This window comes from Coregonus lavaretus (assembly GCF_964263955.1).
Source record: "Coregonus lavaretus genome assembly, chromosome: 27".
In the NCBI taxonomy this organism is placed as follows: domain Eukaryota; kingdom Metazoa; phylum Chordata; class Actinopteri; order Salmoniformes; family Salmonidae; genus Coregonus; species Coregonus lavaretus.
Genome location: NC_140014.1, coordinates 7490254 through 7516813, shown reverse-complemented (window position 1 = coordinate 7516813; position 26560 = coordinate 7490254). Strand labels below are relative to the sequence as shown.

General features: G+C 41.6%; 1 protein-coding gene across 1 annotated transcript in view; it reads right to left on the bottom strand.

Moving 5' to 3' along the window:
* begain (brain-enriched guanylate kinase-associated) overlaps positions 1 to 26268 on the bottom strand; it is a gene marked incomplete at both ends in the record, with an annotated part of 30185 nt that extends 3917 nt beyond the window's left edge. The window contains 5 exons of the mRNA XM_084144070.1: positions 3376 to 3459; positions 6403 to 6510; positions 17377 to 17443; positions 22843 to 23004; positions 26198 to 26268. Of these exons, the coding sequence (XP_084000196.1) occupies positions 3376 to 3459; positions 6403 to 6510; positions 17377 to 17443; positions 22843 to 23004; positions 26198 to 26268 (492 nt within the window). The remainder of the gene's footprint in view (positions 1 to 3375; positions 3460 to 6402; positions 6511 to 17376; positions 17444 to 22842; positions 23005 to 26197) is intronic.
* Between the last annotated feature and the right edge of the window lie 292 nt (positions 26269 to 26560).

Genomic DNA, 26560 nt, shown 5'->3' with positions numbered 1-26560 from the left:
ATGGCCAAACAGTTCTATTTTTGTTTCATCAGACCAGAGGACATTTCTCCAAAAAGTATGATATTTGTACCCATGTGCAGTTGCAAACCGTACTCTGGCTTTTTTTTATGGCTGTTTTGTAGCAGTGGCTTCTTCCTTGCTGAGCGGGCTTTCAGGTTATGTCGATATAGGACTGGTTTTACTGTGGATATAGATACTTTTGTACCTGTTTCCTCCAGCATCTTCACAAGGTCCTTAGCTGTTGTTCTGGGATTGATTTGCACTTTTCGCACCAAAGTACGTTCATCTCTAGGAGACAGAACGCATCTCCTTCCTGAGCGGTATGATGGCTGCGTGGTCCCATGGTGTTTATACTTGCGTACTATTGTTTGTACAGATGAACGTGGTACCTTCAGGCGTTTGGAAATTGCTCCCAAGGATGAACCAGACTTGTGGAGGTCTACAATTAATTTTCTGAGGCACTGAGTTTGAAGGTAGACATAATTCTCTGGAATTTTCCAAGCTGTTTAAAGGCACAGTCAACTTAGTGTATGTAAACTTCCGACTTCAACTGTATGTGGGAACTCCTTCAAGACTGTTGGAAAATAATTCCTCATGAAGCTGGTTTAGAGAATGCCAAGAGTGTGCAAAGCTGTCATCAAGGCAAAGGGTGGCTATTTGAAGAATCTCAAATCTAAAATAGATTGTGATTTGTTTAACACTTTTTTTGGTTACTACATGATTCCATATGTGTTATTTCATAGTTTTGATGTCTTCACTATTATTCTACAATGTAGAAAATGGTCAAAATAAAGAAAAACCCTTGAATGAGTAGGTGTGTCCAAACTTTTGACTGGTACTGTATTCACAACCACTCCATTATCGAATGCTTGCCACATCCGCACAGCTGTTTTGTCAATGCTGTTCCCTAGGCTCCAATCGAGGTTGAGTTTAGAGAAGTAAGTTATTATTGTGTGTTTACTCAGACCAGCTCGGAGACACCGGTGGGACTTGCACTACTCTGCCCCCTCTAATGAACTGACCACAACCACTGCTGTGCTTTGGCTCTTCTTTTTCTTCTAATTTCTCAGATGTTTACTTCGCTGAGTTGTAGGATACATCCATCAGCATGGACAGAGGTACATCAAGACACAGACACACACCCACTTTCATCAATACACACTTGTACTGTGCCTTCAGAAAGTATTCATAACCCTTTACTTATTCCACATTTTGTTGTCACAGCCTGAATTCAAAATGGATTAAATATATTTTTGTTCTCACCCATCTACACACAATACCTCCAAAGGTTTGCACATTTATTGAAAATGAAATACAAAAATATCTAATTTACATAAGTATTCACACCCCTGAGTCAATACTTTGTAGAATCACCTTTGGCAGCGATTACTGCTGTGAGTCTTTCTGGGCTTTCCACATCTGGATTGTGGAACATTTGCCCACTATTCTTTAAAATGTTCAAGCTCTGTCAAATTGGTTGTTGTTCATTGCTAGACAACCTTTTTCAGGTCTTGCCATAGATTTTCAAGTAGATTTAAGTTGAACATGTAACTCGGCTACTCAGGAACATTAACTCTCTTCTTGGTAAGCAACTCCAATGTAGATTTGCCCTTGTGTTTAGGTTATTGCCCTGCTGAAAGGTGAATGAATATCCCAGTGTCTGGTGGAAAGCAGACTGAACCAGAAATATTCCTCTAGGATTTGCCTGGGCTTAGCTCCATTCCATTTCTTTTTTTTATCCTATAAAACTCCCAAGTCCTTAACGATTACAAGCATACCCATAACATGATGCAGCCACCTTGAAAATATGGAGAGTGGTACTCAGTAATGTGTTGTGTTGGATTTGCCCCAAACATAACACTTTGTATTCAGGACATAAAGTTAATTGCTTTGCCACATTTTTTGCAATATTACTTTATTGTCTTTTTGCGAACAGGATGCATGTTTTGAAATATTTTTATTCAGTACAGGCTCCTTCTTTTCACTCTGTCATTTAGGTTAGTATTGTGGAGTATCTACAATGTTGTTGATCCATCCTCAGATTTCTCCTATCACAGCCATTAAACTCTGTAACTGTTTTAAAGTCACCATTGGCCTCATAGTGAAATTCCTGCGTGATTTCCTTCCTCTCCAGCAACTGAGTTAGGAAGAACGCCTGTATCTTTGTAGTGACTGGGTGTATTGATACACCGTCCAAAGTGTAATTAATAACTTCACAATGCTCAAAGGGATATTCAATGTCTGCATATTTCTTTTGCCATCTATAAATAGGTGCCCTTCTTGGAAAACCTCCCTGGTCTTTGTGGTTGAGCTGTGTTTGAAATTAAATGCTTGAATGAGGGATCTTACAGATAATTGTATGTGGGGTACAGAGATGAGGTAGTCAATAAAATGTTCAACACTATTATTGTGTCCAATTTTTACTCCTGAACTTATTTAGGCTTGCCATAACAAAGAGGTTGAATACTTATTAACTCAAGACATTTCAGCTTTTCATTTTCTATTAATTTGTAAAAATTGTGTGTACGCCAGTAATACAAAAATCACTGGGAGCAGCTTAGATTTAAATTAGACCAGTGCTCAAGGTCTCCAGCTGAGAATAAAAAAGATAAAATTCCCACTGTTACCTTTGTGTTGAAAATAGACACCCGGCAGAAAAATACCAGTGTTTGAAGTATGGAGCTTTTTTTAGCAGCCTGCTTTCCCCATTTGAGAATTGAGTGGAAAAGTAGGTGAGACTGCAGGGCTAAATTTTGCCTCCAACACGCCGTTTTCATTAGCTTTCCTGAGGGGCTCCTCTGTACACGATACATTTCTCTGGCTGGTAATTAGCAGAGTTAAGTCCCAATGAAAATCATACAGCATCCCTTTGATCGCACTCAGCTATATTCACCACTGCAGTTTTGATGGATTCGTCAATGCTCTGGAATTGGTCATTGACATTCATTACTAGTGCTGCGTCTCACTTTCAGTCGACTCGAAACAAGGAATGTGCTTTCAAAAGCCAATCACTTATATTTCATCGGAGTATGATTGTGGGGAGCCAGCTGTGGATGCTGATATTCTACAGTACCTCCAATAACTCTGTCAATTTCATACCATAGCTGCATTACTACTTTGTCCATATATGCGTGACCTTACATTTAAAAGATAGTCCCACGTCTTTGAGGAATTTCGATGAGGAATTGTGAGGATTTTCTCTCATAGCTCACTTCCTACTCCCCTTCGAGTGGACTAGATGTTGTCGGAGACGGTTTGTCCTCTTTTGTACTCAGGTTGTACGGTGAAATCAACAGGGGAAGTAATAAGTGGCCATCAAGAGCCAGACAGAAGGGGCTATTTGTTAGTGTGAGTGGAGAGCAGAGCAGAACTCACCTCAGATAGCTTGTGGGCTCTGTGGTGTGACTTGGAACATTGGAGGAGCTGTGCTGCCAGGTTACAGTCCTTCCTGTACAGGTCCTGGCATGGGAAAGATAAACACTGTTGATTCATAGGTTGGGATGTCAATGCTGACTAAGAACTGTATGAATTGTAATGGGAGTAACTGACCAAAATTTGTTTAAAATAGGTTACTACATGTAATGACATGGTATTAGGACAACGGAGTAGAATGGGACCAAACAGTCATTTCAGCATGTGGCATCGCTTACCTACCAATGCTTGACAAACAAAAAAGAATGCCCCCGAATAAAATATTCCAGATTGATTGCTACATCCTGAAGCTGTTTTCCCCCTCAACCATCTTGTGACAACCCCAAAAGTTTACTTCAATTTAAAGCTCTGAGGGTCTAACACTTAGGGAGAACCCAATCGAAGTAACAAACGCATCATCGGCCACGGAACAAATCCATCCGCCCAGAAAGATTGTGCTTGTTTTTCTCATCAGACCCCTGGGGCGCTGACAATGGCATTAATGATCTGCAAAATCGTGTTAACTCTGAGGAACTTTTTTCTATTGAAATACAGCTCTTCACTGTTTAATTTCAGTACGGGGCTTCTGAAATGGGTTCTTCTCCTCTAGACTAGAGGCTAGGCTAATAAGCTTCCTCTCTGTCAGTCTGTGTATCCATGCTCTCTATTTTCCACTGCAACTCCTCTGTGACACAGCAAAATCTGACAGCCCTCTCATAAACAAAGGCATTTCTTTGACAGCTTCAATTCTCCTCCTAGTTAACTGTGTCCGCTTTTCAAGCTATTTCTTTTTCACATACAGAACAATTGGGACTGTGGTAGTTTGAAGGCAGGACAAATACCTGTCTAGTCCAGGCATTGATGTCTCTCTCAATGTCAGCCATGTAGTTTTCTCTCTGGACTCTGTGATGTGAAGAAGTGCCATACTAACTGAGAGAATAGCTTGTGGCTGCAACCAGAGGAAAATGGCTAGCTGTGAAACCTGTTGCTAACAGCAGCAGCTACCCCCAAAAATAGGCGACAAAAGACACATTTACCGTTATACCAAACTCTTCCTTCCACATCGTTAAACGCAGCCAGAGACAACCTAATGGCTTATTTGGTCTTCCTCACATTAGAATCATTCCGCCATCTCCAATTAATTCAAAGCATTCCCTGAAGACAAAATGGCTGCCTTCTCCTAACAGATAAAGTTATCCTGTAAGACCCAATTCTGACCCCAATCAGCCTCCCTGGATCCAAGGGGATTCTCACCATACCCAATGGCTCAGATGTGTCTAGCTAGCACAGCAGCCCTGCAGAGAGCTAGGTAGAGTGCGATGCTAGGCAGATGCTTGGGCATTCACATCAAAGAGACTAAGACCGTAGATTGACACAGTAGGTCCTCAGGGCTAAATCCAGACTCTCTAGCTTTAAACCTGCTTACAGTCTCGAATCCCCTATTGATTTAGGAGTAACTACTGTACACAGAGTACAGAACATTAGGAACACCTTCCTAATATTGAGTTGCACCCCCTTTTTCCCTCAGAACAGCCTCAATTCGTCGGTGCATGGACTCTACAAGGTGTCAAGCGTTCCACAGGGATGCTGGCCCATGTTGACTCCAATGCTTCTCACAGTTGTATCAAGTTGGCTGGATGTCCTTTGGGTAGGGGACCATTCTTGATACACACGGGAAACCGTTCTTGACACACTCAAACCAGTGCGCCTGGCACCTACTACCATACCCCGTTCAAAGGCACTTATCTTACCCATTCACCCTCTGAATGGCACACATACACAATTAATGTCTCAAGGCTTAAAAATTATTCTTTAACCAGTCTCCTCCCCTTTATCTACACTGATTTGAAGTGGATTTAACAAGTGACATCAATAAGAGATCATAGCTTTCACCTGGATTCATCTAGTCAGTCTATGTCCAGGAAAGAGCATATACTGTATGCTGTGAAAAAGTATTTGCCCCCTTTCTAATTTCATAAACTAAGTTATGCAATACCCAATGCCCCTCTGTGAAAAAGTTATTGCCCCCTTACACTCAATAACTGGTTGTGTCACCTTTCGCTGCAATGACTCCAACCAAATGCTTCCTGTAGTTGTTGATCAGTCTCATGTCGCTGTGGATACATTTTGGCCCACTCTTCCATGCAGAACTGCTTTAACTCGACGTTTGGGGGTTTTCAAGCATGAACTGCTCGTTTCAAGTCCTACCACAACATCTCAATTGGGATTATGTCTGGGATGACCACCACCATGCTTGACCGTTGATATAAGGTTCTTACTGTAGAATGCAGTGTTTGGTTTTCGCCAGGCACAATGGGACCCATGTCGTCCACAAATGAGTTAAAGCAGTTCTGCATACAAGAGTGGGCCAAAATTCCTCCACAGCGTTATGAGAGACTGATCAACAACTACAGGAAGCATTTGGTTGCAGTCATTGCATCTAAAGTTGGCACAACCAGTTATTGAGTGTAAGGGGGAAATTACTTTTTCACACAGGGGAAATAAAATAAGTTTAAAAAATCTTATTTGTAAACTCAGGTTCCCTTTATCTAATATTAGGTTTTGGTTGAAGATCTGATGACATTCAGTATAAAAAATATGCAAAAATAGAATATCTGAAAGGGGGCAAATACTTTTTCACGGCACTGTATCGCTCTCTCTCTACAATAGCACTTCAAAGAATGTACTATGAGTTACATTTTACATTTACATTTTAGCCATTTAGCAGACGCTCTTATCCAGAGCGACTTACAGTTAGTAATACTGGCCCTCCGTGGGAAACGAACCCACAACCCTGGCGTTGCAAGCGCCATGCTCTACCAACTGAGCTACACAGTTTTTATGTTGGGTTCATGTTAGAGGTGGCACAGGTGGCAGGGCCACCACCAGGCACTGGTTGTGTAATTGGCTGTGTAGTTGTTTTCAGTGAATCACTCAAAAACCTGATGAAGTAAGGATTTTGCACAGTGACTGGCTATACAGTATACTCACGTTGTCCTCTCTGAGCTTTTCAATGGTGATCTTGGCCTCCAGGAGGTGATTGTTGAGGACGATGATCTCCCGACTCAGCTCTCTTTTCTCATCCTCATGGTGCTGGGACTAAAGGAGGGAGGAGAGAGGAGAGGAGGAATTGAAAGACCAGGAAGAGAGAGGAAGAGAAGGTAAAAGGAGAGCAGACAGTCAGTCAGTGTTCATGCTCTCTCTGCCAGTAGCAGGTCTTAATTAAAAGAAGATTACACTGGCCAGTGCCCATATCAAATCAATTACTCTGCCAGGGTGAGAGAAAGTAGCAATCATAGTCCTGAGAAATGAAAGCTCCCTGTGTTGCTGTTACAGCGATGGCCATTTTTTGACACCTTCGTATTTCCTGAGATTTTGCCTCAAACAATACATGCCAACAAGATCCTTTCCCCCTCACCCAATAATTTTCACTCCCTTGTTGCGTGGCAGGATTTGACAAAGTCTGCATCATCGAGTCTCCAACACACAAGGGTCACGATTGTTTTGAATTACAGGGTGGGGGAGCAGTTTAATAGAAGTCAATTATTGTCTGTTTAAGCAACAGGTTGGCATTGATATTCAAATCCATTCTGTAAGTCTCTCATTAATCAGCTCTGGCATGTTGCTTTGGCAGTCTCATTCAGGCCTATGATGTTCCACATTGTGGTCATATTTCACTCTGGTGGAAGGTGGGTCTTGCTATAGGCCTCCTACATAGGAGACTGACACGAGTCTCCAAAGCCACTAACGCCTTGTCCCCAGCTTTTTTCAGAGATTTTCACATCCCAAAACCCCCTCTCAGAAAACTAGCCATTCCTGACGTGGAAATGGTTTGTAAAGTTGCCAGAAATGTATTGAGCGTGTCCACTCCAGGGAAGGTGGAAATTGTAAAAATGTGAGTTGTAGCCATTACATTTAGCTTGAATTTGGATGACTCGCTTCAGCTGTTTCTTGGGTTAGTTTAATACCATTATCTAATCTGCAACCTGTTTGGATTGTCCACCACAACCTGACATTCAGCCGAGGGCTGATTAACATCCGAATATTGGAAATGGTCTAGATGTTGCCTATAGATTAAAAGAGTGAAGGATATTATAGATTTGCACATGATGAATGACATGGTCATATCCCATCTTGGCTGTAAAGTTTGAGGCTTTATTTAATTACATTGTTAGGGTAGAGAGTGAATCATGGCCTCCACACATACAAGCCGCTGATGCGCGCCTTTGGAACATCTACATTTAAAAATGTCTAAATCAATTAAATATACACCAAATCCATTATTTATTTTAGTCAGGTCTAAAGAAACATTATGATATGAAGAAAATGTATTTCAGAAGAACAGAGTTGGCCTACTGTATGTTATCTGGCTATGTGCCAAGCCATAGGCTGTAGGCTTATTCATTTAGCAGACAAGATATGCTTATAAGTCCCGTGTCATTATTTTATATGAAATGATTTTATAGTAAGAAGAATATAATTGAACTTAGCTGAATAAAATATTAATGATATTTTTCCCAGTCTGGAGCGAGAGTGCGCATATGAAGTGGCCAGTAGTGGAAAAAGTACCCAATTGTCATACTTGAGTAAAAGTAAAGATACCTTAATAGAAAATGACTCAAGTAAAAGTGAAAGTCACTCAGTAAAATACTACTTGAGTAAAAGTCTAAAAGTATTTGGTTTTAAATATACTTAAGTATCAAAAGTAAAAGTATAAATCATTTCAAGTTCCTTATATCAAGCAAACCAGGCTGCACAATTTTTTTGTTTTTATTTATTTATGGTTAGCCAGGGACATACTCCAACACTCAGGCATCATTTACAAACAAAGCATGTGTGTTTAGTGAGTCCGCCAGATCAGAGGCAGTAGGGATGACCAGGGATGTTCTCTTAATAAGTGTGTGAATTATCTTCCTGTCCTGCTAAGCATTCAAAATGTAACAAGTACTTTTGGGTGTCAGGGAAAATCTATGGAGTAAAAAGTACATTATTTTCTTTAGGAATGTAGTGGAGTAAAAGTAGTAAAAAATGTAAATAGGGAAGTACAGACACCTCACAAAACTACTTAAGTAGGAATTTAAAGTTTTTTTACTTAAGTCCTTTACACCACTGGAAGTGGCTATGTTGAGCGTAAAAGTGATCCCCTCTCTCTGCGTGCTGGAGAAAGGAATGAAAGACAGAGGGGAGGAGATGGAAACGCAGGTGGTGAGATATTCTGTAGATAAAGGTAGTGTCAACCTATTAATTATGCAACTATAAAAAAATCCCTATTACTAGGCTATTCAAAATCAATACAATTCACTATAATTGTAGGCTAACTCTGAAGTTTAAAAATTTAGGCTAGATCAATTTGGTACCAAAGATACAGTATCTTCAATCAGTATACAGTATATATTTTTTCTTCTGCAGTGTGTAATATGTGGTAGGCTATGTATTGTATAACCATTATTTATATATATATATGCATTGTATAACCATTATTTATATATATATATATATATATATATATATGTGTGTGTGTGTATTGTATAACCGCACAATCATAATTTTAATTCAGGGTTTTTTTCTGGCTTGGGCTCATATATAGGCCTATGCATACAGTGGGGAAAAAAAGTATTTAGTCAGCCACCAATTGTGCATGTTCTCCCACTTAAAAAGATGAGAGAGGCCTGTAATTTTCATCATAGGTACACGTCAACTATGACAGACAAAATGAGGAGAAAAAATCCAGAAAATCACATTGTAGGATTTTTAATGAATTTATTTGCAAATTATGGTGGAAAATAAGTATTTGGTCAATAACAAAAGTTTCTCAATACTTTGTTATATACCCTTTGTTGGCAATGACACAGGTCAAACGTTTTCTGTAAGTCTTCACAAGGTTTTCACACACTGTTGCTGGTATTTTGGCCCATTCCTCCATGCAGATCTCCTCTAGAGCAGTGATGTTTTGGGGCTGTCGCTGGGCAACGCAGACTTTCAACTCCCTCCAAAGATTTTCTATGGGGTTGAGATCTGGAGACTGGCTAGGCCACTCCAGGACCTTGAAATGCTTCTTACGAAGCCACTCCTTCGTTGCCCGGGCGGTGTGTTTGGGATCATTGTCATGCTGAAAGACCCAGCCACGTTTCATCTTCAATGCCCTTGCTGATGGAAGGAGGTTTTCACTCAAAATCTCACGATACATGGCCCCATTCATTCTTTCCTCTACACGGATCAGTCGTCCTTGTCCCTTTGCAGAAAAACAGCCCCAAGCATGATGTTTCCACCCCCATGCTTCACAGTAGGTATGGTGTTCTTTGGATGCAACTCAGCATTCTTTGTCCTCCAAACACGACGAGTTGAGTTTTTACCAAAAAGTTCTATTTTGGTTTATCTGACCATATGACATTCTCCCAATCCTCTTCTGGATCATCCAAATGCACTCTAGCAAACTTCAGACGGGCCTGGACATGTACTGGCTTAAGCAGGGGGACACGTCTGGCACTGCAGGATTTGAGTCCCTGGCGGCGTAGTGTGTTACTGATGGTAGGCTTTGTTACTTTGGTCCCAGCTTTCTGCAGGTCATTCACTAGGTCCCCCTGTGTGGTTCTGGGATTTTTGCTCACCGTTCTTGCGATCATTTTGACCCCACGGGGTGAGATCTTTTCCCAGATCGAGGGAGATTATCAGTGGTCTTGTATGTCTTCCATTTCCTAATAATTGCTCCCACAGTTGATTTCTTCAAACCAAGCTGCTTACCTATTGCAGATTCAGTCTTCCCAGCCTGGTGCAGGTCTACAATTTTGTTTCTGGTGTCCTTTGACAGCTCTTTGGTCTTGGCCATAGTGGAGTTTGGAGTGTGACTGTTTGAGGTTGTGGACAGGTGTCTTTTATACTGATAACAAGTTCAAACAGGTGCCATTAATACAGGTAACGAGTGGAGGACAGAGGAGCCTCTTAAAGAAGAAGTTACAGGTCTGTGAGAGTCAGAAATCTTGCTTGTTTGTAGGTGACCAAATACTTATTTTCCACCATAATTTGCAAATAAATTCATAAAAAATCCTACAATGTGTTTTTCTGGAAAAGAAAATCTCAATTTGTCTATCATAGTTGACGTGTACCTATGATGAAAATTACAGGCGCCTCTCATCTTTTTAAGTGGGAGAACTTGCACAATTGGTGGCTGACTAAATACCTTTTTCCCCCACTGTAGGTGAAGTTGAAAAATCATATTTGTACATGCAGATGCAATGTGTCCCTCACTTTAGCGCCTCAATTTGGAGCTACATTTTGTTTTGCAGTGGGTTAATATTTTTATTACGCTTCCAACAAACAATCTATCGACATCAGATTGGCAGATGGCTCATGCACTGTCATTTTAATAAAATCTGAGTCAGCCATCCGTTATAGACATAAGATGAGGAAACACGATGAGAATAGATAACACCAACCTCACTCGTAAATTGCCATTGTATCTACATCCAGATTGGCTCTGAATAGACTAAGGCAGCATTGTCAAAGACCAAACTATTTATAATGACCGAGGTCACATTTTGTCCTCTCGGCTGAATAGAATGCTCTGCGGGTGACAATGAAATGAGAATTACTCCTACATTGAGTTGTTTCCTGCTCAATATAACGATGCCGAAGGCCCCATATTGTGACAGATTTAATAGATTTGTGGTCTTCGAGCACAAAGCAATTAGACATTTCCCCTCACCTTCCAATCTAATCACTGACACCCGATTGGGCAAAGGGGTTTCCATGAAAACCTTTCAAATCAGAATCGTACCCTGTTTCGTACAAAAAAAAGGATATTGATTCCCCTCACTGTATGATGTAAAATTGTAATGGAACAGTAAGATAAACTAGGTCGCTTCTTTGTCTGACTTCTGGGTTCTGTTTTCCTGTAATGATTTTGAGGGGGGAAGGTTTAAGTGCAAAGGTTGGGTGAGAAATTAGCTAGTGTGTCTGTCTCCGCTGAGCTGCTGTCTTCACCGGACAACAAACGGAGCTTATCTCCCCAGAGACGCAATTACTGTATACTGGAGTTGGGGAAAGGGAGAGAAAAACACAAGATTTACAGGCTTCTGAGAAAAAATACAATTTCTAACCTTAAGAAAAAGGATTTCAAACTCTCTCAAGAAATAAATAACCACCTGCTCAAAAGTTTTAAATGATCAATCGGTTTAAAGTTCTCTGAAATGCCTACAATTCTCTAAAGGATAGCGCTGGCCATATTTGACTTGAAAGCCAATTAATCTCAAGTTTGATATGCTTCAACTAAACCTTTTAGGTTTTCTTTAGCTCCTTTTCCCTTCTGGCCCCAGTTCAATTCTTAGGGTGAGAGACAGTATCTTTTGAAGGAGCTTTACTTCATGTGTTTATCTAGGTTAAGTTTGATAGCTGTTTGAGATATTTTCCATCAATCCATGACAAGCCTGGTTAATGGATAAGGGGTAATGCATGTTGGGTAGGTCAAATGCTGGTAAAACTAGCAAGAGCAGAACGGTGGCAACAATAACCCAATTTGGTGAGCTGTATGTTCTGTGATGCCTATCCCCTGGGTGTAATTTGCACTTTTTATTGAAAAGCATTGACTAATGAGAACACAGCGAATGGCACATTTGAGAAATGTGCGACTCAGAAAACAGGCTCTTCTGGCACACTGGTGAGCACGGCAGAAAGGCAGCACACCCTGATGAGAGCTCTAATTAGAGACAAAGTGTGTCTGCACCGCTCACTGCAGTGCCAGTAGGGCCGGGAGCTGCCTGCTTAGCCGGGATCTTGAAAGGCACACACACCCCCGCTAGTGTGCAAGCATGCACACACACATCCCCTTGATCACAAGGGCAATATTACCCTCAATGTGCCATACTGTATTTGAGGCACTCATTAGCTGTTAGCTATTTAGCCCCCAGCTCGTGTGTGGTGGCTTTGGAGAACAACGACACTAACAAAAACAACAACCACTCCAGGGGCCTCAGCCCCACTAATTATCTTGTTCACTGGTGTCACGAGGAGGCAAGCTAACCCTTTCTCATAGAACCAAGGCTTCATTCAACTTTCCACTCTATTCTGATGGGCTAATTAAAGTTGTCATTAGAGTACATGTTTGTTCTGGGGGCCTTGTATTCTACCAATCCATATACAGTTTAAAATGGGTCATTGATACCTAACATGTGGTATGAAAAAATCTGTTTGCCATACTTGCTCTTACCCTGAAGAAGTCATGTTTAGCTTAATCTCAGATCCCAGAACCAAATCTTGTGTGTACTTCTAGTCTTTTACGAAATACTATTTTTAGTTTTAGTCGTGGTCAAAAGTTTTGAGAATGAAACAAGTATTAGTCTTCACAAAGTTTGCTGCTTCAGTGTTTTTAGATATTTTTGTCAGATGTTACTATGGTATGCTGAAGTATAATTACAAGCATTCCATAAGTGTCAAAGGCTTTTATTGACAATTACATTACGTTTATGCAAAGAGTCAATATTTGCAGTGTTGACCCTTCTTTTTCAAGACCTCTGCAATCCGCCCTGGCATGCTGTCAATTAACTTCTGGGCCACATCCTGACTGATGTCAGCCAATTCTTGCATAATCAATGCTTGGAGTTTGTCAGAATTTGTGGGTTTTTGTTTGTCCACCCACCTCTTGAGGATTGACCACAAGTTCTCAATGGGATTAAGGTCTGGGGAGTTTCCTGGCCATGGACCCACAATTTCGATGTTTTGTTCCCCGAGCCACTTAGTTATCACTTTTGCCTTATGGCAAGGTGCTCCATCATGCTGGAAAATACATTGTTCATCACCAAACTGTTCTTGGATGGTTGGGAGAAGTTGCTCTCGGAGGATGTGTTGGTACCATTCTTTATTCATGGCTGTGTTCTTAGGCAAAATTGTGAGTGAGCCCACTCCCTTGGCTGAGAAGCAACCCCACACATGAATGGTCTCAGGAGGCTTTACTGTTTGCATGACACAGGACTGATGGTAGCGCTCACCTTGTCTTCTCCGGACAAGCTTTTGTCCGGATGCCCCAAACAATCGGAAAGGGGATTCATCAGAGAAAATGACTTTACCCCAGTCCTCAGCAGTCCAATCCCTGTACCTTTTGCCCTTCTTGACACCAAAAGTCTTCGCCTCACTGTGCGTGCAGATGTACTCACACCTGCCTGCTGCCATTCCTGAGCAAGCTCTGCACTGGTGGTGCCCCGATCCCGCAGCTGAATCAACTTTAGGAGACGGTCCTGGCGCTTGCTGGACTTTCTTGGGCGCCCTGAAGCCTTCTTCACAACAATTGAACCTCTCTCCTTGAAGTTCTTGATGATCCGATAAATGGTTGATTTAGGTGCAATCTTACTAGCAGCAATTTCCTTGCCTGTGAAGCCCTTTTGTGCAAAGCAATGATGACGTCACGTGTTTCCTTGCAGGTAACCATGGTTAACAGAGGAAGAACAATGATTTCAAGCACCACCCTCTTTCTAAAGCTTCCAGTCTGTTATTCTAACTCAATCAGCATGAGAGTGATCTCCAGCCTTGTCCTCGTCAACACTCTCACCTGTGTTAACGAGAGAATCACTGACATGATGTCAGCTGGTCCTTTTGTGGCAGGGCTGAAATGCAGTGGAAATGTTATTTGGGGATTAAGTTCATTTTCATGGCAAAGAGGGACTTTGCAATTAATTGCAATTCATCTGATCACTCTTCATAACATTCTGGAGTATATGCAAATTGGCATCATAAAAACTGAAGCAGCAGACTTTGTGAAAATTAGTATTTGTGTCATTCTCAAAACTTTTGACCACGACTGTAGAACTAGAGAAGTGTTAGACAAGGTACAGTTAATAGGATATTTCATCTGGTTCAGTGTGCTGCTGGCTGGGCAGCACTATTTCAGCACCCTGGAGAGCGCCCTTTCCCTTGGCCTTTGCCCAAATGGCTTTTCAGCACTGACCAGGCAGACAGCTCCACAGCTCTGTCAATACTGCAGTCACCACAGCCAGGGTCCAGGGAGGGCTGCATTCCACAAAAATAGGGCCATGAGTTTTTCCCTGACCATGTGACCTGACCAGGTTAAACTCTGGGCCCTAGTTGGGTAACATGGTCTGAAAAAACTCCTGTCCCTATGCAAAATAATAGAAACCATTTTAGAAATCCTCCCACTATATTCTCTTAGTTGGTTCTTTTATTCGTTTGGTTTGTAATTTTTTTCAAATGACCTTCTCCGTAGTTTCTCCTCCAGAACTTTTTAATTGCATGTTTGATTTGATTGAACCTCTTTGTCAACGAGTGTCTATCTAAGACCATTTCCAGCTCGAGACATATTTTCCCCATAAAATGCCATTTTGAGACATCAAAAGGAATGGCAATCACAATGAGGCATGCTTCTGAAGCAATCCTATACTACTTCCTGTCATGAATGGTGATTAGTTACACCAAGGTCCTCAGAGCTAATTCCTTTGAAAAGCCAACCTCTTCAAAAAATATTTTCACATGACTGGAATACAATAAAAGTGTGTGTGACAGAATATGATTCGGGATTCATTTTTTGCCTGTTGTCTTTTGTGACAATGTAATTCTGATTACTCAGACGTGACAAAAAGCCAGGCTAAAGAGCGATGGGTGAAGAAACTGCAAATACTGTAGAACTGGTGTAAATAATATACAGTACTTTGGCTGGATCAATGTTCGGAATCTGTCATATAACGACATGTAATAGATAGGCCATTGCTTTTCACTCCAAGTCTTATACCTCCGCACCAATGGATAGAATAGGCCTACAAAACATGTAGCCCACAAATAGGCAAGGCTAGGGTCAATGTTGAGACAATGTTGTATGAACAGTGTTATCACCACAATCTCTTGCCTGAGGCAATCATCTTAATCATCTAAGAAGAGGTGGTTGGGAAAATAAATACATTTCACACAGTCGTATTCTATTAAAACGGCCATGCGGAGAATCCGCCATGGTGACTCAAACTTCTGTTCTGATGAGATTAAAAATCGTAAAAATTTTTTTTTATCATAATACGTCTTAAATATGGACCTGAAGCCTGGCCACGGACTCATCTTGAACAGTAATGACAGTGTCTTCGGGGTCTGAAGGGGGAACTAATGTGAAGGGGAGCTCTCGTCGGGGGAGATTGGGAGAAATATGCCGAGAGAAAGAGGTTGTAATAGTTTTCTAACAAGGTTCTATGGCAGGGCAATCACTTTGGACATTGATTGCGCTCCGTCTCTGATCATGTAATTGCTTTTAGAGTGGTGAGAGGGGCCTCTCACCGAGGGAGACCGCATGTTCAGATCGATTATACTGGAGTTCTCATCTAAGATCTCAAAACACTGACCACATAGCCGATCACCAAGAGAGACAGCCAAACCTCAATTCAGAAAGAGTATGGAATAATCAATATACCTATTCTTAGGTGTTCTTACTTTTATAATTTTCATGATAACTGTTTTGTTATACATTTTACTGTTAGGTCTATGTTATATTGGCTGTATTTGACAAAACAAAGCTGATAAGCCTCTTAGCAGTCTGTCACACACTTCTTCAAACAAACAAACGCACGCACACACACACACTCACTCACTCACTCACTCACTCCTAGAGCTAATCTGTCCCAGCTCCAATTACAGGGGCCAAGGTGCCTCAGAGCCATGTGTGTGCGCAGGTGAGTAAGTGTGTGAGATTGCGTCAGAAGCTCGATTAGGTTCTGGGGGGAGATGTATGAGAAAATAAACTAACGAGACTAGCAAAGTCTTCACCCCCCCCCCCCCCCCCCCCCACCCCTTCCAAAAACTTTCCGCTTGAAATCCCTGCCCCCACTTTAAGCACCACCTTCACCCAATCATGATACGTCAAAATAACCAGTGACGGAAAACCAAAGCACCAGAACTACGGTTGCTCGTTAGTCGTCGCACTCAGCAGTCTTTTGACAGATGTGACGCTACCATTTATGTTATGTAAATGCAACATAAGGTGCACTGCGGAGGTGTAACTATCAAGCCATCGACTTGTGTATTTACCAAACGGAATCTAAAGCTGATTGGAATGGTTGCAGGGGACGTAAACATGATTTCTCAATTCACTGGAGTGTGGTGCATGGAGCTGCCTCCCAGGCTGCCTTAAAGAGAGCTTATTCCTTAGATGCCTTATTCACCAGGGGACCCCAGGGGACCACTGGAGTGGCTGGTGGGGAGCGCAGAGCAAACCTCCATCCACCTCCTACATTATTTTTGAGAACAAAGTGAGAGCTGAGGTACTTACAGGGAACATTAGAACACAACAAATATATCCCAGTGATGTCAATACCAAGATCTTGGTAATGCCCCTCCGCCACAACTGTGAAGAGGTGGAGACTCTTGGAGGAGGAGTGAAGAAGTGGATGCTTAAGGGACAGGACTTTATGGGCACACTAGGTGATGTAACGAAGGTCGGAATGCCAATTAAGGTTGAAATGTTGCCAATTCAAATGGTCTTTCTCGCTTTCATACAAGGCTGTAGCTCATCAAGTCTGGCTAAATGGAGTGCACTGTTGTTCAACTGCCTATAATTTTGACAAGTTCACAACCCACACTGTTGGATGTAGGCAGGTCTTGGAAGTTTCCAGGAGACCTGAGGTGAGATGCTGTTTCTGAGCTGCTTCGTTGACCCCAGTATAGACTGTCGGAGGCAGACACAATGCTGTTGGAGTCTTGCAACAAACTGCCAGGAGCAATAGAGTTGTTTTTAGGTCATTTCACTGTACATCAGCTCAGTGGAGTCAAATGTGAAGGATGATGTTACTTTAGTTCTGCTTGATTGAGCTTAACTGGCGGAACCAATCGAAGTCCCAAAAGTGAAAACGTGTGGTATTGGAGTGGGTGTCAGCGGAGTGTATGGCTGAAGCAGCAGAGTGTATGGCTGAAGCAGCGGAGTGTATGGCTGAAGCAGCAGAGTGTATGGCTGAAGCAGCAGAGTGTATGGCTGATCAGGTGTCTTACTGTCCTGTGCACCTTGTCCTCCAGGTCTTGATTGATCCTCTGTTGAGCTGCATAACTGCTCTGGATCCTGCAGGACAGGAAAGAGTACACATTGGTGAAACATGGGTTATGTAAGTCTTGATTATGAATATGCTTTCAAAACCAAGTATTCATTGACTTATTTTTCAAGATGATGAATATGAAAATCCAAAGCAGTGATTTGAATTTCAAGATCATTCAATGGAAATGGCGCCGGAGGGGATGGCTGCCGTTTTATGGACTCTTAACCAACCGTGCTATTTTGTTTGTTTTTTCGCATTGTTTGTAACTTATTTTGTACATAATGTTGCTGCTACTGTCTCTTATGACCAAAAAGAGCTTCTGGACATCAGAACAGCGACTACTCACCTTGAACTGGACTAATAATGTTTCTTTAATGAGTCGGACGAGAGGGATTTGCTCCAGACACCCGCCAGGGCCCTCATCCCTGTCATTCGCAGTAGAAAAGAAAATAAGATATCGCGGAAGGAGATCTGGGTGCCTGGTAAGGATCCGGCGACGGGTGGCTAATCTGCCTTTGCCATCGATACTATTGGCCAACGTACAATCGCTTGATAATAAAGTGGACGAACTAGAAGCACGTATATCCTACCAACGGGACATTAAAAACGTTAATATCTTATGTTTCACCGAGTCATGGCTGAACCACGACATGAATAACATACAGCTGGCGGGTTATACACTGTATCGGCAGGATAGAACAGCAGCCTCTGGTAAGACAAGGGGTGGCGGTCTATGTATATTTGTAAACACCAGCTTGTACACGATATCTAAGGAAGTCTCGAGGTTTTGCTTGCCTGAGGTAGAGTATCTCATGATAAGCTGTAGACCACACTATCTACAGAGAGTTGTCATCTATATTCTTCGTAGCTGTCTATTTACCACAACAAACTGATGCTGACACTAAGACCGCTCTCAATGAACTGTATACGGCTATAAGCAAACAGGAAAATGCTCATCCAGAGGCGGCGCTCCTAGTGGCCGGGGACTTTAATGCAGGGAAACTTAAATCCGTTTTACCTCATTTCTACCAGCATGTTAAATGTGCAACAGAGGGGAAAAACCTCTAGACCACCTTTACTCCACACACAGAGACTCATAGAAAGCTCTCCCTCGCCCTCCATTTGGCAAATCTGACCATAATTATATCCTCCTGATTCCTGCTTACAAGCAAAAACTAAAGCAGGAAGAACCAGTGACTCGGTCAATAAAAAAGTGGTCAGATGAAGCAGATGCTAAGCTACAGGACTGTTTTGCTAGCACAGACTGGAATATGTTCCGGGATTCTTCCGATGGCATTGAAGAGTACACCACATCAGTCACTGGCTTCATCAATAAGTGCATCGATGACGTCGTCCCCACAGTGACTGTACCTACATACCCCAACCAGAAGCCATGGATTACAGGCAACATCCGCACTGAGCTAAAGGGTAGAGCTGCCGCTTTCAGGGAGCTGGACTCTAACCCGGAAGCTTATAAGAAATCGCGCTATGCCCTCCGACGAACCATCAAACAGGCAAAGCGTCAATGCAGGACTAAGATCGAATTGTACTACACCGGCTCTGACGCTCGTCGGATGTGGCAGGGCTTGCAAACTATTACATACTACAAAGGGAAGCACAGCCGCGAGCTGCCCAATGACACGAGCCTACCAGACGAGCTAAATTACTTCTATGCTCGCTTCGAGGCAAGTAACACTGAAACATGCATGAGAGCATCAGCTGTTCCGGACGACTGTTTGCATACCGCCCCAAGAGATCCACAGATGATGCAATCTGTATTGTGCTCCACACTGCCCTTTCACACCTGGACAAAAGGAACACCTATGTGAGAATGCCATTCATTGACTACAGCTCAGCGTTCAACACCATAGTGCCCTAAAAGCTCATCACTAAGCTAAGGACCCTTGGACTAAACACCTCCTTCTGCAACTGGATCCTGGACTTCCTGACGGGCCACCCCCAGGTGGTAAGGGTAGGTAACAACACATCCGCCACGCTGATCCTCAACACGGGGGCCCCTCAGGGGTGCATGCTCAGTCCCCTCCTGTACTCCCTGTTCGCTCATAACTGCATGGCCAGGAACGACTCCAACACCATCATTAAGTTTGCCGATGACACAACAGTTGTAGGCCTGATCACCGACAACGACGAGACAGCCTATAGAGAGGAGGTCAGAGACCTGGCCGTGTGGTGCCAGGACGACAACCTCTCCCTCAACGTGATCAAGACAAAGGAGATGATCGTGGACTACAGGAAAAAGAAGATGACCGAGCATGCCCCCATTCTCATCGACGGGGTTATAGTGGAGCAGGTTGAGAGCTTCAAGTTCCTTTGTCCACATCACCAACAAATTAACATAGTCCAAGCACACCAAGACAGTCGTGAAGAGGGCACGACAAAACCTATTCCCCCTAAGGAGACTGAAAAGATTTGGCATGGGTCCTCAGATCGTCAAAAGATTCTACAGCTGCACCATCGAGAGCATCCTGACTAGTTGCGTCACTGCCTGGTATGGCAACTGCTCGGCCTCCGACTGCAAGGCACTACAGAGGGTAGTGCGTGCGGCCCAGTACATCACTGGGGCCAAGATTCTTGCCATCCAGGACCTCTATACCAGGCGGTGTCAGAGGAAGGCCCTAAAAATTGTCAAAGACTCCAGCCACCCTAGTCATAGACTGTTCTCTCTGCTACCGCACGGCAAGCGGTACCGGAGCGCCAAGTCTAGGTCCAAGAGGCTTCTAAACAGCTTCTACCCCGAAGCCATAAGACTCCTGAACATCTAATCAAATGGCTACCAATACTATTTGCATTGCCCCCCCATCCCCCCCCCCCCCCTCTCTTTTATGCTGCTGCTACTCTCTGTTTATTATCTATGCATAGTCACTTTAATAACTCTACCTACATGTACCTATTACCTCAATTACCTCGACTAACTAGTGCCCCCGCACATTGACTCAATACCGGTATCCCCTGTATATAGCCTCGCTATTGTTATTTTACTGCTGCTCTTTAATTATTTGTTACTTTGATTTCTTATTATTTTTGTATTTAATGTTTTTTTGGTATTTTATTTGGTATTCTTTATTAAAATTGCATTGTTGGCTTGTAAGCATTTCACCGTAAGGTCTACACCTGTTGTATTCGGCGCATGTGACAAATAAAATATGATTTGATATCTGGTTTACTGTACTATACTGTATAGTAATACTTTTTGGATGTGAAGCCTAGCCTCACAATGGAAGCATGGAAAAACACATTTCATGTGATGAAAGCAGAATTTGAATTCCTTTCATATTTTTTAGGAGAGAAAATTGGCGGAAAATGCATAATCAAACCCATAGGACTGATGCATGACTCATGAATGAGCTGAGGATTTTGGAAACATTTAATCGCCGGTCGAGGTGTGTTTCCCAGCACAAAACACTGTCTGGTCGGCTTCCAAAACATTAGTGGGCTTAATCGAATAAGCTGTTCTTCCACCTCCACTTTCCATTAGTTAAATCATTACTAGCATTAGGCTACTATCTCTTTTTCAGCACACAGTGCTTGCTGCATTTCATTATCACTTGCCCCGGTCTCATGGGGGTTTGGATACAAGCATTTGGAGATTAATTGTAAAAAATGTCTGATATAGAAGAAAAGACGGTGCGTTAGAAGTGAAGTGGATTTGGAGGTTATATTTCAGGGTGCTCAACAATGATTTATCTCATAACACATTCTATATTTTGTATATATTTTTCTTTGTTTGCTGTCACAAAGTTAAATTGTAGGCCAAAAAACATAGGTATTGTAGGGAGAGACCGGGGACAGTTGTAACAGGATAAATAACTCCAATTAGAAGCCACTTAGAAAGGTGTTATTCAATGAGCCAATGCTTGGTTAGTGTCTCTACATGCATGCCTATGAAGATTTTGAAATTCATGAATCAAGTGATTATTGATCTGTGGAACATTCTCCATACTGTATCTAACATACAGAATATACTTTTTATCAGTAAGATAAGGTATTTTGATTAATATAGTTAATGACAATAATTATTGTTGTATTTTCTCACAAGCCTTTAATTAGTATACTTGAGATTAGTTGTAACACAGTGTTACAACTTACCTCTTACCTAAAATGTTATATTATATAGACACATTAAGATATTTACATAAATGTTGGCAGTGCAACTAAGATTACACCTTAGAAAAATTATGTTGAACGCTAATACAAAATATCATATTTAAATATATTGTGTCAATTTAGTGTATTTTTATCCAAATATCAGTTTCAAATCTCAACATTGTTGAATTACTACTCATTTTTACTATTAAAGACAATGTTACAACTGTCCCATATACCGTTTCAACTAACCCTGCTATTGGGGTTAATTGTAACATCAGGGTTTTTTCAGACTTAAGCCAGAATTGTGAAAACGGCACACTTAGCACAGTTCCTTAAACGGTACTATTAGTTAGCAGACAAATGTACATTTTGAAATCTCTACATCACAGTGTTAATGTAAATGTTTTACAATTGTCCCCCGTCTCACCGTAGTAATTGGGAATGTTAATTACTTTAAGTCAATATGGTAGCTCAGAAAATGTGACTTCTAAAAAATAAAAAAAACAATTTCTTTGTCTCTGGCGAAAGGAAAAGCCACAGGCTACATATGTACTTCTGTTGTAAATTACTTTCATTTTAATTATTACTGGCTTTCGATCTAGCCCTGCAGTAACACAGATGATTCAGCTAATTATGGTCCGGACTGAAGACCTTGATTAGTTGAATCAAGGCGTGTTCCTGCCTGCCTGACGACTCACCTTGAATTTAATTCCGCTGCTCTGTCGATCGCTACATACATTCAGTCTGAAACTGCCATCCTATAAGTATTTTGTGTGACTTCAAAATGAGGGACATTGTACAAAACAAATTAATCAGCGATTGGATCGACTCTAACCAATCAGAGTATCAAAGTTGATAACTTCATCATGTAGGCCGGCTCTGGCCAAACCCATCGGTTTCTGGGACCAATCAGAATGTCAGAATGTGTTCGCATTCTAGAAATCGTCGGGGAGGGAGACAAATCCAGAATAATCATGGAGAAGAAACATCAGTTGGCCAGAGCAATGTGGATGGGTAGCCAGGCAATGTTACTGCAGGGATAGGATCATAGACCATAGTTGGAGAACCAGGCATTAGATTATTCCTAATGCAGATTCAGTTGAAAATAGTCGATTGTCAATCCATTGACTCATTAGTATGAGGTGAAAGATGGCGTAGTCGCGCTTTGTTAGACACAGGCGTTTTGGTAAGAGACTAAAGATGGCGTAATGGGACTGACATGGAATAACGGGACTGACATGGAGTAACGGGACTGACATGGAGTAATGTGGCTGACATGGTGTACCGGGACTGACATGGTGTAACAGGGCTGACATACCTGCGTAGTTTGTCAGTGAATTTCTCCAACTCTTCTTGGGCTCGCCGGAGTTCCGTCTCCAGGTACTGACGGGTGGAGTCAAACTCCGACTCCACCATCTCTAGTTTGTGGGTGGTGTAGGACAGACGCTTGTGAAAATCATCCTTGTGATCATGTAGAGAACTAGACAGGAAGTAGAGTGACGGGCAGAAAGACAGGGTCAAAACAGCTCATGGTATCATGAGGTCTTAATTTAGGCTGTGCACAAACTGCTGAACATTCTTTATGAGGTAATTGAAGTTCATGACTGGACATAACGTACATTATATATTCTTGAACTAAACAACATTTCACACTCTTTTTGAAAAATAATATATTATATATTATCTACACATATGTAATCTACATATCAACTGTCTTCTGAATTGTGTTAAAGATACAAAACAACTACATTCATACTAATTGTTCACAGTACTGTTGCATAACCCGAACACAGTCAGACTTAGTAAGAGCAAAAGAGAGGTATGAAATTGAGATTTAAATCTAATTCAGCATGGTGTGAAAAGTCCCAGCCAAGGAAGGCCCGTGGGTATGTATTGATGGATGGAGGCTCGAGCGGTAACGATTTTCCATTGGCAGTCAGGGAACCGGGGCAGCTCACAATGTAATGGTGACTCCCATTACACACGTCTCCAGCGTGACATCACTGGCAAACCAGAAAGAGATTCTGATTCTATCGAGATACAATGCCGTAAGGGATTTGTGTTTGTGAGGAGAGGGATGTGACTGGGGTTGCTCAGTTGGTGAATATGTTTGGTCTTATAAAGTACTGTATGAATAGGGGAATACTGATAATTTTTTTCTGGAGAGTTTATTTTGGTAAATGAGAGAGAGAATGTGTGTGTGAGTGCTTGCGTGCGTGTGTGTGTGAGAGAATGGCATACCAAGAAAAAGAGAGGCTGGGAATAAAGGAGGTATGAAAGGGAACAAAGAACAGGGAGCAGTTTGATCTGGGGATTTAGAGGAGACTGATACAGCGCCTTGCAAAAGTATTCAGACCCCTAGGATTTCTTCATTTTATTGTGATACAAAGTGGGATCATTAAAAAAATATATATATAGTAGTTTGCATAAGTATTCCGCCCCTTTGTTTAGGCAAGCCTAAATCAGTTAATTAGTAAAATGTGGCTTAACAAATCACATAAGTTACATGGACTCATTCTGTGTGAAATAATAGGGGTTGACGTGTTTTTTTTTAACAACTAAACCTCCTCTGTCTCCCATACATACAACATCTGTAAGGTCCCTCAGGCAAGTATTGAATTTCAAGCACAGATTCAATGACAAAGACCAGGGAGCTTTTCAAAAGCCTCATAAAGAAGGGCAGTGATTGGTAGATAGGTAACAATAACAAATCAGACATTGAATATTTCTTTAAGCATGGGCAAGTTAATAATTATGCTGTGAATTATGTATTAAACCACCCAGACACATCAAATATGCAGTCCTCCCTCTGAACTGAGCTGCAGGACAGGAATTAAACTGCTCAGGGATGTTACCATGAGGCCATTGGTGATTTTAAAACAGCAACAGAATTCAATGGCTGTGATGGGAGAAAACTGATGGATTGATCAACAACATTGTAGTGACTCCACAATAATGACCTAAATGACAGAGTGAAAAGAAGAATACAAATATACAGAATAAAACTATTCCAAAACATGATTATTTTATGTAACAAGGCACTAAAGTAATATTGCAAAGGAATACACTTTCTGACCTAAATGCAAAGCCTTATGTTTGGGACAAATCCAACACAACACTGAGTGATTATTTCCAAGCATGGTGGTGGCTGCATCATGGTATGGGTATGCTTGACATCGGCAAATACTGTGCAGTTTTTCAGGATAAAAAGAAACGGGATGGAGCTAAGCACAGGCAAAATCCTAGAGGAAAACCTGCTTCAGTCTGCTTTACTCCAGACTGGGAGAGGACTTCATCTTTCAGCAGGACAAATCTACACTGGAGATACTTACCAAGAAGACAGTGAATGTTCCTGAGTGGCGAAGTTACAGTTTTGACTTCAATCTGCTTGAAATTCTATGGCAAGACTTGAAAATTGCTGTCTAGCCATGATCCCCAACATCTTGACAGAGCATGAAAATGTTGAAAAGAATATTGGGCAAATATTGCACAATCCAGGTGTGCAAAGCTCCTATAGACTTAACCAAGAAGACTCACAGCTGTAATTGATGCCAAAGGTGTTTCTAACATGTATTGACTCAGTGAGCTGAATACTTGCAACAACTATATTTTAGTTATTAGATTTTTATCAATACTTTGACATTAGTGTATTTTGTGTAGATTTTTTCTCTCAATAAAAATCAATTTTAATCCCACTTTGTAACACAGTAACATGTGAAGAAATCTGAATACTTTTGCAAGGCACTGTAGACTCTGACTCAGAGACAGTACCCCTGTAGAGGTTCAATATCAAGCTGCCAGTGTCACACTGATCTCATGTCATGACAGTCCAGAGCCCAACTCCAAGGTAGGCCCATTTTAAGGGACCATGTGACTTTCTCACAGCCTGGTTGGCTACTGCAGAAACAGATTGACAAGGCTAACCAACCTCTAATATGAGAAATAGCATTAAAGACAGAGTACATTAGAATGATGTAGGACCAAGACTTGACTTGAGAAAAAGGTATCGTATAACTAGCTGTCCATCAAATGATTGCTGTCTGGTACACAAAGCTGCAGCGAGGTCGTAGCAGCTGCGCCGGTTAAGTAAGCACATTACGACTCTGCCAGTCTGGACTTCATGATACTGTACACCTTAGTGTGCTTATGTGTAGGTTAATGGTTGTGGGTTTAACCCCCCACTCAGACACACTAGGGTCTAGGCTATCCCAAGACAATGTCTTTAAAAGCATCTCACTGACAGCAGTAATTGATGCCTTAAATTGGCGGGCTTAGTGCCATAGATTGAAGTACATGTCATGATAGCTCTTGGTCATAAAGTGATCACAGTTTTGTTGTATGTGTGGTTTGAAACACTTACTGGTATTCTGAAATTGGGAAATATCATAAAGAATATGCAGGGTAACATATAACACATCAGGTTTTGAAGGTTATATGTCTATAAGGCTATATAAGGTTATATGATATGTCTAAAAGTTTAAATGGAATACTGATGACTGAGAATGTCTGAGAAATTGGTACCATGAGATGGTAGTACAGGTGGTGTATAGTTGAAATGACATTTTGATTATTTTGGTAGTATTGAGACAAAAATGATTGGAATGGGTTCTCTAATGATTATGATCGATTCACATGATATCGATGGCATTTAGAAGTTAAACCACCCCTCTTACCTTATTTTCTGATGTTTGCAACCATTTCTCTGGGCTTTGAGGGCTGTTTTCCCAATATATATCTTTTTCATATTTTTCGCTTTGCATTCACTTTCATGTGTTTTCTAGTTGCTGATGACGCTGACGCAGTGTGATCTCTAACCCCAACCACTCAGGCCCTAAGTCTTGCCTGTGGAGTCAGGCAGCAAGCAGTTGTCTATCTGTGTTGACTGCTGACCCTGCCAACAGAGCACAGAAACAGCTTTGCAGATTCAAGTGTACATGTAATACATTACTACTATAGCTGGTATGTGCTGTGAATTCATGCAATCATTATTGAACAAACCCACATTCTTCATGGATGATATTGAGGAAGACCATCAG